Source organism: Ursus americanus, chromosome 4 (assembly GCF_024610735.1).
Source record: "Ursus americanus isolate L20-20 chromosome 4, mUrsAme1.1.p, whole genome shotgun sequence".
In the NCBI taxonomy this organism is placed as follows: domain Eukaryota; kingdom Metazoa; phylum Chordata; class Mammalia; order Carnivora; family Ursidae; genus Ursus; species Ursus americanus.
Genome location: NC_142130.1, coordinates 54,343,607 through 54,364,077, shown reverse-complemented (window position 1 = coordinate 54,364,077; position 20,471 = coordinate 54,343,607). Strand labels below are relative to the sequence as shown.

At 39.3% G+C, this 20,471-nt stretch overlaps 2 protein-coding genes across 7 annotated transcripts in view; one reads left to right on the top strand and one right to left on the bottom strand.

The window, feature by feature from the left end:
* The window catches only part of FILIP1L (filamin A interacting protein 1 like), a 291,272-nt gene extending 276,087 nt beyond the window's left edge, over nt 1–15,185 (bottom strand). Inside the window, exon 1 of the mRNA XM_045785362.2 lies at nt 15,048–15,185. The gene's annotated coding sequence lies outside the window, so the exon portion shown is untranslated. The remainder of the gene's footprint in view (nt 1–15,047) is intronic.
* Nucleotides 1–20,471, top strand: part of CMSS1 (cms1 ribosomal small subunit homolog) — a 384,053-nt gene that overhangs the window by 282,046 nt on the left and 81,536 nt on the right. The window contains exon 1 of one of the 6 annotated variants that reach the window (XM_087861699.1): nt 11,906–12,085. The exons of 4 other annotated variants lie outside the window; for them this stretch is intronic. Coding sequence is in view for 1 of the 2 variants with exons in the window: in XM_087861697.1 (XP_087717823.1) it covers nt 15,418–15,472 (55 nt within the window). In the remaining variant the exon portion in view is untranslated. Of the gene's footprint in view, nt 1–11,905; nt 12,086–15,339; nt 15,473–20,471 lie in introns of those variants that run through there. One more of the 6 variants, XM_087861697.1, reaches the window with a different exon arrangement.

Sequence of the window (20,471 nt, the reverse complement as noted above, 5' to 3'; positions counted from 1 at the left end):
TGTGAGAGCATGAACTGTCTTCTCAGAAGAGGCTGAGAGGTTAAATGTCCTGGAGGCAGGGTTGTCTGTCCTGGAGGAAGGCAGAACAGGAGGGGGGAGAAGGAACTGTGAGAAGGGTAAGGATGCAGGGGTCCAATAACAGTAATATGTATCATTCACTGTGCACCTAGGATGTGGCAGGTACTGTACTTGGCTGTTTTATGCATTTAATCCTCACAGGACACTACAAACTAATTGCTATCATCTGGATTTTACAGATGAGGGCGTAAGGCGTAAGAGAGGGCATATACATTAGTTAGGGGCACGCAGCAAATCTACTTTAGGATCACTGAACCCAGATCTACCTGAGTGTAAAGCTGTGCTTTTGCACTGTTCCACGTGCCTTCAGAGAGAGCACCATGGGAGGGATTTGAAGGGCAGTCAGAGGGGATGGCAAGAACCCGAGGGAGGAAGCCGCACTAAATGGGAGTGGAAATACAATAGAAGAGAACGCTGTTAACCAGAGATGCTTGTGGTTTTACTGGTGGATGAGAATGCCAGGGCTATGAGAACTGGAGTCGCTTAGACCTCTAGCGGAGTCTTAGACCCGGTGAACTTAACCATTTTCTTGCTCCAGGTTTAGGTAGAACACTGCTGTGAAGGTGTCCTGGTGTCTTTTGAGGAGAATTCTCTCAGGCAGTTAGTGAAGGGATGGGGGTGGGGAGAGTGTTGTTCTGAAGAGGCTTAGATTCCTGAGGTGTCAGTCTTTTAGCACAGGTAATGGAGAGCAGAGAAGGAAATGTGGGCTGACACTGGCCTCTCATTTGCATGCAGGGTGGGAGCCGATCAGATTTTAGGGAACCTTGGCCACTTTGTACTTGGGGACATCTGGAGCTATGTGGTACAAATTGGAATTTTTATTGGACTGTGGTGAAAAAAATAGGTGGCAGTTTACCAGTTACTGTCCAAGACAGCTTTATAACAGAGACTGGGAAAGGAAATATTTTTGCCATCCAGGCACGGCTAATGTCCCACTTCCCTTTACAAAGGGACACAATGTTACAAATGAAATGGCAACTCCCAGTAGCGCATACAGAGAGGTAATGCATTGACTGTGGGCACAGGCCAGGACTAGAGACTTTTTTGGAAGCAAGCTTTCATCCTTTGGGAGAGAAGTAGTCCAACTCTGCAGCTGGTAAGAGTAGCCTCAAGGGGGATCAGGTTAGGAGGAGCAAAGAAAAGGCAGAGGGTAAGCAACTCAAAAGCTATGACTTTCACAACCTTGCTTTCACTAAAGTGCTTCCACTGGAATTCTGGATTTATTAAAAATAAATATGCCCTTCAAAGTAACACATGTGCATCTGATCCAGTCTATCGCAGGAGTGATTGGGGCAGTGAGAGAATAAATAAATGTCCTCGGAAAGAGGATGATAAAGAAAAAAGAAGGGGAAGTAGCTTTAAAAGCCTTCAGTTTGTATAAGATGCTTGTAGAAATTGGATCCTTACTGTAAATGTGATTTCTGCGACTCTGCAGGTAGAAATTCTATTTTCACTTTGAACCATGTCAGCACTTTATCTGTACCTCTCTTATGACACTTTTCGTATTTTACACTGCTTAAAAGTTTTTATGTTTTTCCTACTGCTACTAAACTGATAATTCCTCAAGGGCAAGGATAGTGCCGATTACATTCTGTATCCCCCCACAATGCTTTGCCTTTAGTAGCTACTCAGTGTTCTGGGTAGTCCAAGGACACTATGATTCCTCTGAATTTGTTACCTCTTTACTTGGCTGCCAAAGACATCACTTTGCAAAGCCAGCCTTATCCTTTTTCTGGGATCAGGGACTAAAGTATTTTAAAAGTGTTTTAGGGATGCCTGGGTGGCTCAGTTACGGGTATAACTTCTGCTCAGGTCGTGATCTCAGGGTCCTCAGGCTCTGTGCTAAGTGGGGAGTCTGCTTATCCCTCTGCACCTTCCTTCCCCCCCATTCTCTCTCTCTCTCTCTCTCTCTCAAATAAATCTTTAAAATGTTTTATAATGCTTTGAGTATGTAGGAGAAATACTTTCTTTGGGGAATATTGCTAAGCCCTCTCATGAAAAATAGCCTTTCCATCTACCTCCCAGTTCTGCCAGAGCAGAACAGATTGGCAAAGGTAGTTCAGAGGAAAAAGCAATGTAATGCCTTCTGCTCATGGCTGTGCAGGTGCCCGTGGAGGAGGAAAATGTATGGTGGTTGATGGGTGGGATGCTACATGCTATAAAAATGGAGCCAACCAACTGAACAGGGGTGCATAGATTTAGACTTTATGAAATACCTTCCCCAGTTTTTATACAGTCCCGTGTACTCTGTGATCCTGGGCCAGCAGTCTTTTTTTTTTTTTTTTAAGATTTTATTTATTTGGGTGGGGGGAGGGGCAGAGGGAGAGGGAAAAAGAGAATCCCAAGCAAAATCTTCCTTGAGCACGGAATCTGATGCAGGGCTTGATCTCATGACCCTGAGATCATGACTTGAACCAAAATCAAGAGTCAGGTGCTTAACCAACTGAGCCACCCAGGCACCCAGGCCAGGAGCCTCTAAGAGGAAACTGGTGATGAGAATCTCACAACATAAGCAGAGTGAGTGGCCCTTTAAGAGTGGCCCCCTCAGATAGTGAAGAAGGCAACAGCTCAGAATGGCAGCAAGAGCAGTAGGAATGGCAAGAGCTGGCCAGAAAACACATGTGGTACTCTCAGTCCTGAGCAGAACAGCTCCATTCTGCAGGCTGCTCCTGCTCCTTTGGGGACTGCTACGCAGGTATTAGCTTGGAACAAAACCAATGACATGATAGCCATTTTAATTTTTGCAAAATCTGCTTAAGCATGCGTCCCTGACTGTGAGTCTTTAAGGGTTTGTTACTCAAATCTTCCTTTGAAAATTGGAAGCACTGATTGGGCAGGTAACAGCAATCATTGTGAGTATAGAGCAAAAAGGAAGCCTGTATAGTGAAGGATAGGAAGGTGCATGTTGGCTGCTGGCATGGACTCTGTTAGAAGCCCTAGAGTGGTCTCTTCCAGGGGCTATTACAGACTTCCCCCTGGGAAATATAAACAGGAAAACATTAGGGTTTGGCCTGACTAGCTTTATAATAAGCATGTTTGTTCAAATAAATTATTATATTAAGATGAATCTGTTTCTTCTACCCTAAAGAAAAGAGTTTTTATATCCTGAGTGTTGGAGATATTATCAGTAGAAGAGCTTATCTTTATATAAACATCAACCCCTGTGGAGCACAGACAGATCTGCCAAGATTCCCAGTAGGTTGTTTAATCAGCTGCATTAATGCAGAGGTTTTCAGTTAGTAGAATTGTCCATTTTCACCCCTTATTTGCTTGTAGATCCAGAGACCAGGTCACCAAATTTGAGCTCCTAAACATCCTCTGAGGAGAGGTGGCTTCTCGTTTCCCTGAAATGAAGATAAGTGCTGTCTATGTGTGTTCGGGCTGGAGAGAGCAGCCTGGAGTGAAGGTAGCTCTCTCTACCTGCGCCACCATCAGTCACGCCAAGTTGCAGGGTGGGGACTGCATAGAAACTTGTTCAGGCAGAGCATTCAGATGGACTGGTTGGATGCCCCTCCACTGAATGGCTCACTCTAACCTCTGCCTGAAGCAAGAAACAGAAGACCAAGATGACATAGCTGTGGTCACACAAAGCCTATTAACTACATTGGTTGTCTTTGTTTATTAAAGAATTCTTAGATTCTTTTTTTTTTTTTTTGAAACAAAAAATTTGAACCACATTTTGTTTGAGATACTCCAGAGAGATGTAGCAATGTGGTTACCATTTTACAAACATTTAAACAAAACTGTTAGCAGTTTATAACTTTGTTTAAAGAACAATGGTTTGGAGCACAGGCCTGTCTTAGCAAGACCCAGAGGACAGTGACCAAGGCAGAGAAGAATCCAGGGCAGAGCTGGCTGACTAAGGCTTGCTTTTGCAAAGCCCAGGAATCCAAATATTAGGGTTGAGGTTCTCTTACCATTTTGCAGTAGTAGCAGTGAATTTGGCCCTGTTGCTTTGGTGATTTATGCCAATGCCCTCAGCTTGTTAGCTCTCTTCAAATAGAAGAGAAATTCAGGAAAAGTGGGGATGAAAACAGTCCCCTCTGTTATTTTCCCTTACCTCAGAGACTGGCCAGCTGAGTACCACCATTTTTAGCACAGCTCGTTCATTGCCCAGGGGTTGCCATCCTTGTTTCTTCCCTTCCCTATAAAGTGACTTTATAGTCACTTCTCTCTGTAACAGTCAGAACCTTACCTGTACTTTTTCTTCTAAAGATTTTGTTTATTTATTTGAGAGTGCTTTCATTCTAATTTTTTTATTAAAATATCTGCCTTTATCTTTCTTCTCATGATACAATTTACATTTATAATAAACTTCATTTACAAGTTATTTCTTCTACTCTTAGTGGGCTCTAGCTATTGCTCTTTTAGCCTTGTCTCAGCAGTGTTCACATGAACACCTAACAAGAAGTGTTTAAGTCTCATAAACACTCCTCGAAAAGTATACAACTATTTATGCCTACACCAGTTTTTCTAGCCTTTTTACAAAGCTGAGTTAGCAAATAATGTATTCGCCTACCAAAGATCAAAATTGAAATAGCCTATAATTGAAACTGACCAATAATACTGATTTTTGGGAAGCAACATTCAGCTTCCAAGTACATGAAACACGTACGTATTATAGGAATTTAGCCTAGTAATATCCTTTGACACATGCTTTTTTAAAACTCAGTTTACACTCAAGGAAGGCATTTCTTTTGGATCAATTGCAATTTCAATCAGAGAACTTCATAGCTTACATGTAATACTGTGACTAAAATGTTAACTAATTCTGGGGCAAAGGGAATTCCAGGAAGACTGTAATCATTGAAAAGAGTAGTTAAAGGGCTGTAAGATTAACCATTTTTAACCTAAAACACAGCATTTCTCATATACCCTTGAAGCAGTACTGACAAGTATTTCCTGGAGATTAATGACAGTCTCAGTTAATGGGCTGAGGGAAGGTCATTAATCCTTACACAAAGTCAGTTTGGAAAGCAGAAATGAAAAACAAGTGCAAGGTCGAGGTGATGGAATCCCAGGAGATGTTTCAAAAGATTAGTTCCCTTTTCAGTAAGCCCATACTTACTACTGTTCTCACTCTCCCTTGTCCACATGGCATACCTCAGACTCAGGTTTTCAACCTTCTGGGATGTAATTAAGCTTCTGAAAATGCCTTGTAATCTCTCCTTCCACCAAACAAAACCCTGTTTATCAATGAGCTTCCTCTTCTCACTGTTTCTTAAAACCATCTTGGAAGTCATTTATTTTACATAGCTTCTTGCCATCAAATGCATTTTACTGGTTTAGATAGAGTTGTGCTTGGGAGTCTAGAATATGAAAAACCAAGGCAGTTAGAATATACCTCCTATGGGTTTTGATTAGATAAATATCCATGTGTGCTATACATATGATATGCAGAAAATATGAAATTACTATCAGGGGAAGGCTGGGATTGATGGAACAGTCAGACCTAGATACCACTTCAGCAAATCAAAAGAGGTGGACTCATCTAAAGGACACAGAAACAAGTTGTACAATCAGGATACTATTACAAGCAGAAGTCCAGGCTTCCAGACTGTAGAACACCCCCAGGGACGTATACTAGCAGATGATGATGTCAGACTTTGTGGAAGCTCAGTCTTCCTATAGGCCAGCCTGCACCCATTTTGCATGTTGGCTAATCTGTATCTGTTCCAACAACCCTCCCGTCTGGCCAGATTTATCAATCTCAGGATTATGCAAGATAGTGTATGCCTTCTGAAGCAAGAAGGACTCTGGTAGAAATAGAGCAAAATGGTGGCGGAGAATCTAGAGCCATGTGGTGAAAGATTGTACCAATGAACCCCACTCTGGTTCTTTACCCAAAGAGTTGTTGAGAGCTGGAGAATGATTCTTAGTTGAAAAAAGGAGATCTGCCTTCATGCGTGGGCATCATCTTCTGTAACAGTGTTTCCCCGGTGAGCGTTTTAGGATCCAGAAGCTTGCACCCTTGCCTGTTGCTCACCTTCCTCACCTTCCTTCCTGAAAGCTTCTTTTGGAATCCTTCAGATAAGTTAAACCCCATTGAATTCACTCAAGTAGTGTCTGATTGTTCCACTCATCCCAGCCAATACTCTGATTCCTATAGTATGTTTTCATATGTTTGGAAAATTTTAAATACCAGAGGTTATTTTGCTGCTTAAAAAGAATAAAAACTACTGAAAATTAATAAGGTAGCAGAAATGTGCTAAAGGAAACTCTAAGAAAAATGTTTTCTGGTCACTAGGGCAAAGGGTAGAAATGCAGAAGCCCAATTAAAATGGCAACTGGCATTTTGCCACTAACATGTATCTGATCTAACTCTAAAAGCATAAGATCCTTGTCAATTTTGTGAAAGAGGCAAGAGATGTAAATTTGTAGCTACCAGCTGAAACTGAACTACTGTTTTAGTGCTTCAAGTACAGGTGAAAATCCTTATGTTCTTCCATACTGTTACAAAAAAATAAATAAATAAATCCTTGTTTATATACAGATTAGTTCCACTAGACCTAGCTGGACCTTTTGAGTTCTCTTTTCAACCGAAATTGCCTTCCTTGTACAAATGAACTATCCAGATGTGGAAAGGAACATAATAATAAAATTATGTGCCAAAATAACTAGATTATTTAGGTCATGATTGCAGTTTTATAATACCATCTGGGAAAATTACTAAGTGCATGTGAATTTGAGGTAAACTAAAGTTTTTCTGCCTTCAGTAGGCATTATTGCCTCTTGGCACTTTGTTGGTAGTGGAATTTCCTAGTCACTTTGCTTATTTTAAGGGTGATGGATCCACAACTGTGTAATGGTTGAACTGGAGCCTTCCTTCCACTTCCATTTGACGGTTATTTAATGCATCAGTACAGTCTTTCTGAAATTTGACCTAGCTGCTTAACAATAGGATAGTAAAACTTGTTTTGTGTGTACAAACGCTCTTTCCAAATTAGGAAAAAACAAATAAAACCCTGTAGAAGTGCCTCATTTTAAAAGGAGTAATTTAATACTGTACTGTTAACATTCTCCCATGGTAGTGTTACATAAATAATTACTGCTACACAGGAAGAGTCATTTCCCATTCTGGAATAATTTGCGCGCATTTAGGAATTTCATTGTCTCCTCAGTATCTTCTGGGCTATAGGCCCATAAATTATCACATTTTGAGTATGGAACTTCCATACATGATTTAAATTCTATGGGAGGAAAGAGCAAGAGAATCGAAAAAAAAAAAAAAAGAGTTACTTGCTAATGGCTAGGGAATCTCAGGGAAAGGAAAAGGATATTTCTAGTTTTTTTTTTAATGTAGATCAGGGAAATTTATGGTTTGCTTTTAATAATCAGCTTTCTGGGTTTATTTTTTAAATGCTAACAGCACAAAATTTGGTATTTTAAATTCATACAGTCTGTGCATGTGTAGTGTCTAGAGCAGTGATTCTTAGGGTCCTGAAGAAAACACATTATTTAAATGCTAGTTCCCTGGGTTTCTAGATTTGGTCTAGAAGACTTCTTAATTTGGTCCGGGGGATCCAAAGTTTCATGTCTGTGTGTTTTCTGGGTCCTTGTAGCATTTATTCATTTCTCAGTAGGACCTGGCATACCACATTTTCAAGACTAAATTTTGTTAGAACACTAACATAGTGCATAACACTATGGTGTGCGTTTTCTGTGTTAATAATAATGATGATAGCTCCTATTATGAACACTTACTATGTGACACTAACTGTATTCAACACTTTATATTTCTCATTTAGTGCACCCAACAAGGCAAGTACAGTTAGTATCTCCATTTTATGATTAAGGAAACTTAAGGCCTTGAGACGTTAAGTAACTTGAAGATCACACAGAGCTGGAATGAGGACCGTGATGACATCTGGGAAAATCTCCACTCTTAGGCATTATGTATGGTGATAATGAACACATCTATTTATAGGTTTAGTTCTAAATGGTGTTTTGTTTGGTAATGATGTTTTCCATTCAGACAGCCCTTACTCTGATCTAGTGGTTGGGTATTGCTTCTTATCTAGATGCTACTATAATTCTGAGATCAACGTTTGACTATAGGACCCAAGAAGGTGCTTGGCATTGTTTGTTACATAAATAAGTAAACAAATGAATACACTTGTGTCCTTACCAAACATGGTCTGGGTCATCTTTTATTTTTGTGATTCCCCTCCATACTGGGTATAGGTGGTAGTGGTAGTGGTGGCGGCAGCAGTGACTGTCAGTTTTGGCAGATACAGGACATACAATAACGTTTACTGACTACTAACATCAGCTGATATTCCCTTGTAATTGCATATTTGTCAGAAGCCAGCATTTTTTGGCCAATTTCTCAACACATTTGGAAGGCAGCTACTTGGAATATTTTACATTGTTTTTTTTGTTCCATGGATTTTTTTCATTAGACAGTATAATTTTAACAGCCTGTGTTACACAAGAGTAGTTAGTTGAATTTCTGTAGGTTGATCGTTGTTTACTATCTCTTGAAAACACGCATATGTCTCTGCCTATGACTAGTTCTGAGACCTTGGGAAAACTTTCTCAAGCCTCCATTTTTCATCTGTAAAATGAGGAGGGTGGGCTATATCAGTTATTTTAGAGGGATTCCTTTTCCTTTATTTTAGTACCCTGTAATTTCTTTTTTTCTTCCCCCCGCCCCCCGCACTGAAAACCTACAAGAACTCCAATACATCAACATCAAAGAAGAGTATGCTGGTTGAAGTTTTGAGTAGAAGGCTTTAATATAAAGCCACACAGATGGTGATCCCTAACATCTTTTTTTCATTTATTTTATTAAGGTATGATTTACTTGCAGTAAAATTCACCCTTTATAGCGTACAGTTCTGCAAATTTTGACAACTCATACAATCATGTTATAGTCAAGACATTGAGCAGTTCCATCACCTCAAAACGTTTTCTCTCACCCTTTCTGAGTCAGCCCCTCCCCTGAGGACCAGCTGCTGGCAACCACTGATCTGTTTTATGTCTCTTTAGTCTTTCATTTTCCACACTGGCATGTAAATGGATTCATTCAGTATTTACCTTTTTGGGTCTGAGTTCTTCTACTTAGCATAATGCTTCTGAAGTTCATCCATATTGTTGTATGTATTCTTAGTGTTGTTGAGTAGTAATTCATTGTATGAATGTACTATATAATGGATAATGTATTCATTCACTAGATGAAGGATATTTGTATTGTTCCCAGTTTTTGGCAATTACAAATGAAACCACTATTAATATTGTTGCTTAACATTTTAAGGTTAGCGATGTGTCAGTTAGTTGTTAAATTGTATTAACATCAAATTCAAGAATCATGGAGGAAAGAGATGGACACTGCAGTCTACATCTGCAAATATGTTTCATTATGACCTTCCCCCCAAATCCAAGATAGAGTCCTTAGTAACCTCTTTACCCATACCCACCCTTCAAAAAGTTGGTAACTGTTTTAGCTGTAGCTAAGGCACAGATTGAGTAGTTTATAAATAGCAGAAATTTATTGCTCAAAGTTCTGAGGATTAGAAGTTTGAGATCAGGGTGGTCAGGTAAGGGTCCTCTTCCAGGTCACCAACTTCTCATTTTCTCACAAGGTGGAAGGGGCTGGAGTGTCCTCTAGGGCCTCTTTTTATAAGGGCATTCATGAGGGCTCATGACTTAAACATCTCCCAAAATCTTTACCTTCTAATTCCACCACATTTGGGGGTTAAGATTGCAACATATGGATTTGATGGGACACATTCAGACCACAGAGGTAACCATTTTTACTCTTCTTGTTTGGAGAGGAAATATGAGGACATGTCATCTGAAGTAGAGCTAGTGCCAAGATAAATCAAATAAAATCACGAATAGACCTCTGGTAGTTCGGGGAACTTGAAGCCTGGAGCTAAAACATCTCGTGCCCCACATTCCCATACAGTGGAATATCTCTATAATCTTGAAGTCTTGGTTTGGGTTGTTTTCAATGGGGAACTGGGCAAATCCACTGGGAAACTTGAACTCTCCAAGCTTCAATATGATGCTCTGTTATTGTGCTTTGAAATATTCTTTTGTGTTAGGAAGGGTGAAAGTTTATAAATAGATCATTCCTGTGACCAAACCCCTATCTCACTGGCCCATTTGCTCCTTGAGCAAGAAGTCTGCCACGTGTACAGTGTGCCAGACTGAGGATTAGGGCACTTAGTTTCTTATACCCCATTCCTTACAGCAATAAACATCTATAGTTTAGTCATTTCAGATGTTTGTTCTCCTCCATTTAGGGTGACTAACCACCCTGGTTTTCCCAGCACTGTCCTGGTTTTAGCACTGAAACTCCTGGATTTTTGGAACTCCCCAGTCCCAGGTGCACCTGGAAAATTGGTTATCCTTTATGGTCCCAGAGTTCCCAGAGTTGGATCCAAGCAGCAGATCCCAACACCTCTGCTTGGCTCCTGAACCATACAAATGTATTTTTTAAACTAAGAATGGGCAGTTCTAGTTCTGATGCATGAATGTATGGTAGACCATTAGAGAGAAACTTTCAGTAGACCAGGGAAGATCTATATAAATTTTAGAAGAATTTGCAGATACTTAGCTTAAAACATTTTTGAAAGAAAGGATTTTTACTTTGTATTGCTTTTGCTTTTGTTTTAATTCTGTGAACCGTCAGCAAATGGATGAGTCTTATAGGATACCTTTCTCTAATTGTCAAAGTTCAAGTAGTAAATCACAGTTTGATATTGTCAGACAGTCCTAAATGTTCCTAATACACATGGTATCCTTGTCAGCAATATTACAAGCATAATAAGTAGAATATAGAGTTACATTAATGGGACTTAGCACAAATAGTTATATATTGTTCTAACTCTAGCCAAATGAATTTTATTTGTTCTTTCATATTTTAAACAAAATTTGTCAAACAAGAATTAGGATGAAAAATGTCAGTGATCTTTTTAATTCGAGTACTAAACACATTTAACTTATTTCGGGAACAAGTCTCCATCTCAATCACAGGCTTTTCTACCCTAATATAAAGTTATTTTTAATTGGTTGGGGAAAAATACAATAATAAGATTTTAAATTCTAAACTACAAACTGCACCTGCTTAGGATCTAAAACTGAAATGGAAAACACAAGGCTTAACCCCACATGCTCCCTGATCAAATGCAAAAAGTTCTTAAAATAGCTTCATGTGAAGATGTTCAGAGCAGCTGAAAACCAAGATGTTGGTGTCCCTACTTACAACCTGGCAGCTTATTACCATGGCTCAGAGGCAGCTGCCCCTGTCTCTTTCTGTTTCACGGCCAGGAGCATCAGTTCTAAGGAGAAGCAAAGAATCAGCCTCTGCTTTATCTATGTTGCTATCATCCCCTGAATTCTACTTTCCTAGTCAAGAGATTGTCCCTAGATCCACCGTGAAGACCTGTGACATTCTTTCCAAGCTACTAACATGAGGGGGAAAGTTTCCAAACAAACTTAAATAGGTATATAATAAATTCCAGGAAATATATAAGAAAGAAATGAAGTCTTGTGTATTTGATGGGTCATAGCTGTTAAGAGACAGTAACAGTTATGTGTGGTATCTTACACACTGCTACCTTCAGTAGCTTAGCTATCAGCAGATCAGTGTGCTCTCTCAAAATTCATTGGAAAGACCTTCTTCATTTACTTAAGACTGTTCTGTTCAGCTCCACTTACCTTGCTATAGCTCTCAGTTAACCATGTTTACTGTTTTTTCCTGTAGAGAATTTTTTCCTGGGATATTCTCTTAGTGTGATAAAATGCTTCTCTCAAGGGCCGACTTATGTTTCCATCAGAAGCAGGATCTGGACTGGTGGATAATTGGTATGACCTGATGAGACAGTGTTTTATGTTGCCAGGCTGGTGGCACTAACCAGCAGTTTAAAATTCCATTTGCATTCACATGTAGGTAAATATACTGATACACTGTTCCTGTGCTAAAAAGAAGAAAGCAGTGGCTTACATCTCTTTTAGCAGCTAAACTGATTTTTCAAGGGCCAGAGGAAAGAACTGTGGGGTGAGTACCTAGAAGGGAAATGGAGGCAAGAAGAGAATTGGGTTGGGGGAAGGCCTGAAGCTCTCCTCCGTCAGTAAACTTTCCAGTTGGCTGCTATCATCTTCAGACAGTAGAGTTTGGAGCTGTGAATACTCATATTGAAAACTCAGGTGTTTACTGTTCTTTCATTTGAGAAATTACTTATGAGACTGTGCATTAGAGAGAAAATTAGCTGTGCTAATCCCTTAGGTGTCTAAAACCTGGTTTTTCCATCTGCTGAACAGGGGATAGATAATACCTGCCTTTTCTATCACACAGGGTCACTATAGAATCAAGTGAGTGACTGATAATTGAATTCTGTTAACAATGTAAACACCCCATGGGGTAAAATGACATTGTTGTTATGATTAAGGCCACCATAAAAAGTCTCCTCAGGGTGAGAAACATGGTACTGCCGTTCTTTCATATGTAGTCTCCAGTGACATACTGTCTCTGTCAAACAGATTAGACAGAAATTTCTTGAACTTCTGTCAGATTTGAACCCCGATAGCTATGAGGCTATAATGCAGATTTTGTTCTGATGTCTTCCTTAGAGACTTCCTGTCTGACCCAATTCTGAAGAAGCAAACAGTATCAGTTATGTGAACCTTTTATGTTTAACATCTATAGCTTGGAATAGAAATGTCAACACCCTTCAAAGAAGGCTCAAGTATTTCTACTAAAATGTATATACCAACCTGGTTATTTGATGCTGAATTGGTCTCTGGAATTGTCTCCATACCTTGAAGACACTAAATAACCCTGTATAAAGTAGGGAGGAAAGTTTTCTGGTCCTAAACTTTTAATCAGAAGTGAGAAACAAAATACTTACCATGGTAAACAATGCATAATATACGGGTTCAGATCACTAGTCATCAGCCCCTCAGTGAAGATCCCTATGTTCAGGGCATAAAAAAACCATGTTTGCCTTATTCACTGCTGTATCCCCAGTAACCTAGCACATAGTAAGACCTGACACGTAGTAGGCACTCTAAAAATATTTGCTGAATGAATGAACAAATGAACAAACAAATTAAGCTCTTTACTATGAAAAAGTTTCCCCTAATTGTAACGAAACAAATAATGTTCTGTGCTCAGCATGAATGGTTATTTAATGCTAATGGTCACTAGTTCTATTCTAAGAAAAATAAAAGGAACTAATATTTTTTTCTTTAAATGTTTTTTAATGCAACATATTGGAGAGGTGAGTCATGTATTTCAGTGATAATGAAAATTTTGCTTCAGGGTAAGATGATAATATGGACTCTGTTCTGATGAAAAGACTACAAGACCCTTTACTTTTATTTTTTCCCATCCTTGGACCTGCCCAACTCTTGGAAAGTTGCAATATCAGTCTCCTGTAATAGTGCTCTATCAAATGCACCATCAGTTTGAAAACACAATAAAGTATTTCCATCTCCAGTGACGATGCCACCTAGCTAAGACTAGTTCTTGGCTAACAAATTATTTGATTCAATACCAGTTAAGGCAAAAAAAGACAATTACATGTGGACAGAAGCTAGACTGTTTAAAAAATTGCACTACCTTTGCTAATAAGAGTAATTTTATTTGCCCCAGATTTTTGATAGTTCAGTTTTGCATTGGTTATTGTAAGAACCCAAACCCTACATTCTTTTGGGAAATTATTTGGAAAATTCTCATCACAGTGACTTGTCTTAATTGTTCTGCATCTTTGTTTTAAAGAAATGGAAATAGCCCATGAAAATTATTGCTGCCTGTAGAAATGTTCAATAGCAAACAGCTCTTAAAGTGTTTATGCTGATTTTTAATTAAGTGTAATGGGAGTTTCATAATAATGTTAACTGATAACAGTAGAGATATATTTACTTGGAATATTTGTTTTTGAGGGATAGAAGATTGATATATTGGTAAGTTTCATCATAGAAAAAGCATTTTCAATTATAGCTAGAGGAATATTTTCATAAATTGAAAGAATTCTCTCTAGTAGCACACTACCCTATGTCCTACTTTATACAAACCTAATACACAGATGGAATATGGTTAAGTGTTGCCGAGCAATATTTGTATTGCATTTCTTGTAATCTTCCCAAGATTTGCACAGATATTGAAAAGACATGTGATCATCAATTACCATTGAGAGAAAACAAATAACTAACTATATCACAAGCATTTTAGCTGAACATGTATCTTTGTTGAATGGAGCTCCCATATTCAAAACTACGGAGGCACCCTAAACATTGAATAATATTCCCATAGGACAAGTACAGTGAGCAGAACTCTCTCTGGCATCATTTGGCAACAACCTTGCATCATTTACCATTGACAGTGAGATGTGCCCATAGATATCCAATCATAGTATTTGGGTTCATAGGTATTTCCCAAGATCTTCTAAAAACCCTACCTCAAAAAATATCCTCCTGTTCTCTGACCCCCATTTATCGAAAAATGTGAACAGAAGTAAAGGGAAAAAATGCAATCTAGTTGCCATGTTAAGATGCTGGTTTCTTCTGTCTTTCCATGAAAAAAGAATTCCTCCTCTCCAATGCAGTATACTTCTCCATTTTCATCACATTTTGATGGGTTCAAAGTTATATATTGATCATTCACAGCAGTTTATAAAAGCAAGTTGTTACAAGGAAAGTCATTTACCCAAACCTATCTTTTTTATCTTTTTGACCATATCTCTTACTCTTAGAGGATAACAATTTCGAATTTCATTTTGGTCTTCTCTCATACCTACCAGGTTTAGCAAAACTTACCTACTCTCAAGACAGTTCTTCTATTTTGCAAGTGGCTCTTACTCATATTAGCCTAAAAGTCAATCATCTGTTGTAAGCTCTTAATCGTACCTGAGATTTACTATAACCCCTTGTTTAATATCCAGAAGATCCTGCTCCTAGATGTTGGATACTGTGGAAACATCCCCCTAAAGCCTCTTCTGAGCAGCGATAGGGACACTTACCTTACTGTGCAGGAGGCACCTTCGCTTGATTATGCCCGATAGTTCTCTCTTCTCATCCCCACCAAAATCCAATAGTGGAATCCAGGGACCAACAACAATGTTTTCTTCTTTTCTTTTTGGACACTCTTTCAGTTTTTGTTTTGTGGGCTACAAAGCCACGGAAAGTTTGCAACCAGAGGCCACTGAAAGTTCTGCAAAGGAGAGGCAGTGGGAAGCCCAGTACTGACTGGGCCCAAACACTAAATATAATCCTCTTCCCTCTCCGGGCAGTGTCCTTCATACTCTGAAGACAGGCAACCTTGCCGAATCCCTCACCCTACGGCTTGCCAGTCTCCACAGAAGAAAGGGTCTAACTGAAGTGGGCTGTAGGATGAGGCGACGCAAAAACCGAAAGCCATCTGCCCAGAACAGACAAGTAGAGGCAGGTATAGGCTCTGTGAGCGAGTCTGTGTGTATGTGTGTGTGTTCGCATGCCTGTGCCCAGCAGCTGCTCTTGAGATTAGAAGACACCACCCATTGGCAGGCAGCTCTGAAACACCCTCTTGGGTAATTTCAAATTCATATTGCACATCTTGGCTGAGAGAAGAAACCTCCCAGGACAATCTGGGTCCCTTTCTCTGCCTTGTCACTGTCCCAAATACACTGTGAACCACAGTCAGCAGTGGCAGCATCTTAGAAATAAATGCCCAGATGGACATTAAATTGTACCTTATTTTGTACCCTGCAACCATGAACTGATGCAAGCCTTGTTTGAGATTTAAGTAATAAGGGCATGACCTCTTCTTGACAGTTGTAACCCAAGGCGCTGTAGAGATTCACTATTATTAACGCAATGTTGAACTTTAACTTGAATGCCTGCCTGTTCCATTCAGTGTCATATGAGATGTGACTACGAAGTGCTGAGGAAGCTCCAGAGCAACATCCAAATGTAGGATGTTATTTATTATTATTAATCAAGTTTTTTGTTTTATATTATTCAGGTGTTAAGAGAAATCTCATACCTTACTTTGCTAAAATTTGAAGAAACGAATTTTCTCTAAGTGGTATTACTTGTTCCTATTGGAGGAGGAGGGGCAGGAAGACAGAGCTTGTTCATTTGCTCAGCAAGTATGCATTGCATCACCGATTAGGTATCAGGTCCTCTACCAGATAAGCCCACCACCGTCCAGGTGCTGAATCTGTACATTATTTAATCCTCACAACATCCCTCTAAGTAAGTCCTATATTGGTGATCAAATGAAAAGACAAAGCTGAAAATAAATAAGTAACATCCCTAGAGTCTCACGGATGGTAAATACCAGACTGGAAACTCAGAATTGGATTTGAGTTACTCCATAACCCATACTCTTTATTTTTAACTTTAACATAGAAATAATTTAAACTTACAGAAAAAACAATAGAATAGTAAAGAATTCGCATATATTTTCACCCAGGTTTTCCAGTTTTTAACATTTTACCACATTTGCTTTCTTCCTCTCCTCCTTCCTTCACCCTCCCCATCTCCCTCCCATGTGTTTATATGTGTGCATACATTTTTCTGAATCAATTCATATACTTTAGTGTGATTATCCTTAAAGACAAGTACAGTCTTCTTTTTTCCTTTTATTGAGATATAATTGACATGTAACATTATATTCATGTCAGGTGTACAGTATAATGATTTGAGTTCACTCTTAAAATAACCACAGTATAACAGTCAAATTCAGTAAACTAACAATGATACAATATTACTTTCTAATCCATGGTTTCCATTCAACTTTTCACCAAATGTCTCATTAATATCCTTTATAGGGGAAAAAATTCTTTTTTCTTTTGGACAGGATGATATGTTGCATTTAGTTGTCATGTTTCTGGTTCAATCTCGAATAGTTCTTTGGTCTTTATGTTTTGTCATGTGATGGTTTGAAGAGTATGTTTTGTAAAATGTTCCTCAATTTAGGTGTGTGTGATGTTTTCTCATTACAAAACTGAGTTTGTGCATTTTTTGGCAGGAATACCACAGTAGCAATGCTATATTCTTATAATATCACAAGACACATAAATAGATATACCATGTCCATACCAACCCCACTTGGTTAAGGTGGTGTCTGCCAGATATCTCCACTGTGAAGTTACACTTTTTCTGTTTGTAATGAATAAATATTTTATGGGAAGATACTTGAAGAATATGTAAATATATTGCTCCTAACTAAACTTTCTGTCATAACAAAGAGCTTTCCCTTCCCCCATCTACTTTTGTGTTCATTTATATCAATACGCACTTTTAGATTTCTGTTTTATTCAGTGGGTTATAATCCATTAATATCATTATTTTGATACCAGAATGATCTCAGATTTGGTCAGTGGGAGACCCTTCAAGCTGACTCTTGTGTTCTTTTGACAAATCCTCATCATTTTCTGAGTACTTTCTTACTTTCTGGCACAAGAAAATGTACCATATGCATCTTGTGCCTTCTCTACCCAGCCCCAAATTAGCCATATCTTCCAGGAGATCTGGGTCCATTGTGGGAAAACAGTATATAGAAACTGAGATCTGGGCATTGGGTGTGCTCACTGGGCTAGGTGTGCTCATTGTTTCTAGACCCTCTAAGCCCAAAGAGCAAGGAAATAGACAGGCACACACCTGTTGTTATATCTATTATGCGCTCTCTCCCCCTCTCCGTCTCTTTGTATTAAGTACTAGGAGATCACATTGATAGCTCCAGTTCCAATCTAACATAGGGGAAATCTAGCTTTTACTCTTTTCATGTTTATAACTTTACACATTTGTAGCTGGGGATAGCCTGGTTTCTCTTATCCTCAAACTATTAACTTATTTGCTCATTGCCCATGGAACCAACCTTCCAACCCTGCTGGCTGGTTCTTCAGCCCTACAATTTTTTTGCCCCATCAGTCCTAATCCCTCAAGAAAATGGCTTTTGATAACTCTTGTGCCAGAATGTAAGAAAGTGATTCAGGAAGTCCTAACCCTATACTTTTCGCTAGACTCTTAACAGTTATTACTATTGATGTCTTCACGGTGTTGAGAGAGATGTAAAGTACTAGTTCTCAAAAATATGGTGAGGTTTAAACTAATTTGCTTATTTGTTTTTTCTGTTTCTATGAATTGTAAAAAGAAATGGGCTCTCCTTAGCAGAGCTGGATCACAGGACATCAGAGACAGTATTCCCTGGGCATACCTCACTTTTTCTTCACTCAGATCCTGGGTCCCATCCTTCCCACTGTCCTCTCCCCATCCCCCAGTGGATTATGTTCTTCCATAGTGCTCCCAGGGCTTAAATGCACCTTACCCTCAATCCATATCATTTTAAGTGCCAACATATTTGTCTCTCCCTTGCTAGACCGGGTGTTCCTGGAGTGCAGAATGCACCTTTCAGCATTGTAGCCCCGCCCCTAGTACACAGTCAGTGCACAATAAGCACGTATTAGGTGGAGGAAACATCACCAAACACCTTGATCTTAGTGGACAAAGGAAAAAAACCTCTCTAGAATAAAGCAACTTTATAACAGCATCTCAGTAAGCTGAATGGGAAAGAAATAAGAAAAGCACACATATTAAAGCCATCAGTCATTTTTAAATTGCAGGACTTTAAATTCCTTTCCTAACAGACATTTTATCAGCAGTAAATTGGTGGATTTAAATTTCAATATATTACCCTTTCCTTCATGTTCCCTAAGAATGGAATTAATGATTTACACGTAAAAATGAAAGGTCTGGATAATCAAAAAATAGAAAAATATCTTCAAGTACATAAGTCTGATTAGGAAAACCTGGCATAATGAAGGGTGCCCCTCACTTCTTTGAAACCCACCTGTGGACAATGTTTTTGGAATTATATATATTTTAGGGTTTCACATTTTTCTAAAGTGAAAATGATACTAATAGGTTAACTTTTGAAAAAAGAAAGATGAGGAAAACATGTTCTTGAGTTCTGAATCTTGTTGTTGCAAATAATTTGTACTCTTTGGTTTCCAGGGGCTATTTCTCCATATACTTTACAAATGCCAAATACCAGGTGGCAGCTGTTTTAGCTCTAGGACATTCCTCAAGTGTCCTGCTTTCATGTCGTTATGTAATGCTTTTCTCTTCACATGGCTATCCTCGTTCAGTGGCCTTGTCGAGGTCTATCACTGCGTAGCTCTCTTCACTTTTGCATCTATATTACTTTTCCAAATGGGCACTGGTTCTCTGAAAACTAGAGGAAAAGGAGAGAAGAAATAATTCCAACAACATCTCAGATTGGACCAATATTTTCTTCTTGGCTAAAAGTTCCTTTGTGAACAGGAAAATACATGAGTTGAAGCTTTTCTCCCTTCTCAACCCTTCTTTTCTTTAAAAATGTTATTTCATCCTAGTCTCATTTTCCTTAACTGCACATCTTATAGATACGTTGTGTCAGCAGAGAACTTGCTTAATTTTTCAGCTCAAATTTTGCCTTCATAACTGTTATCTCTGATAACCTAAAGGACAGGTATATGCCCATAAGCACAATTTTCACTTCACTTCAAGAGATATTTCCTGAGTGCCCATAATATGCTATGCTCTGTGCTAGGTCTTGATACTATAAAGATAAAATAAAATGCTGCCCTGTCCCTGTCCTTCAAATATTCACAGTCTAGTAGGAGAGGCACATGTCAAAATTCTAATTTTAATGGGCTGAGCATTGTAACAGGGGGCTAAACATAATGCTGAGTCTTCCTAAACTGGAGGTCAAGGAAGGTGCACAGGGTGAAGGTGGGGGGTGGGGCTATTTGAACTGGACACCTTGGGGGAGGAGGAGTTGGTTTCTGCCAGGGAAAGTATAAGAAGGCGGGCGTTCTAGGGAGGGGACATGATGTGAGCACAAGTGCACTGGCAATCAAACATGTGATGGGCTCAGCAATGGCGAGTTGCTCCCATGCCTGGAGCACAGGGGTATGGTGTCCAGTTTTGTACTGTGTAAAGTGGAATATTTATTTGGGCCAGAATGTTAAGGGCCTGGGATACTTTGATGCTAGATGTTAATTACCCTGTAGACAGTGAGGGGTCACCAGTAGCATTTTAGCAGAAAATTATAGACAGGAAGGTATAGTGGGAAATCCACAGGATTTGGAACCAGAGGCCTTTTTCTGAGACTCTGGAATGTTTCACCTGAGAAGGAACTCAGAGCTCATCTAATTTTAGCCACTAGTTTTACTCATGAAAATTGTGTGACTCAGCTATAACTTTCACACCACTTGGTGCCCTCTATTTGACAGAAAGCCTTAGAGACGCCTCTATGCCAACAGCTTCCCTAAAGTGATCCCTGGGTTTAAACAAGGTTATCCCTGTGCCCTGAAGGGATGACAAGTGTCACCCCTATGCAGTTTTACTGATGAAGGATGCTGGGACCTCAGAGGCCAACCTAGAGAGGAAATGAGGAATAGGGGAGACTGGCGCAGCCT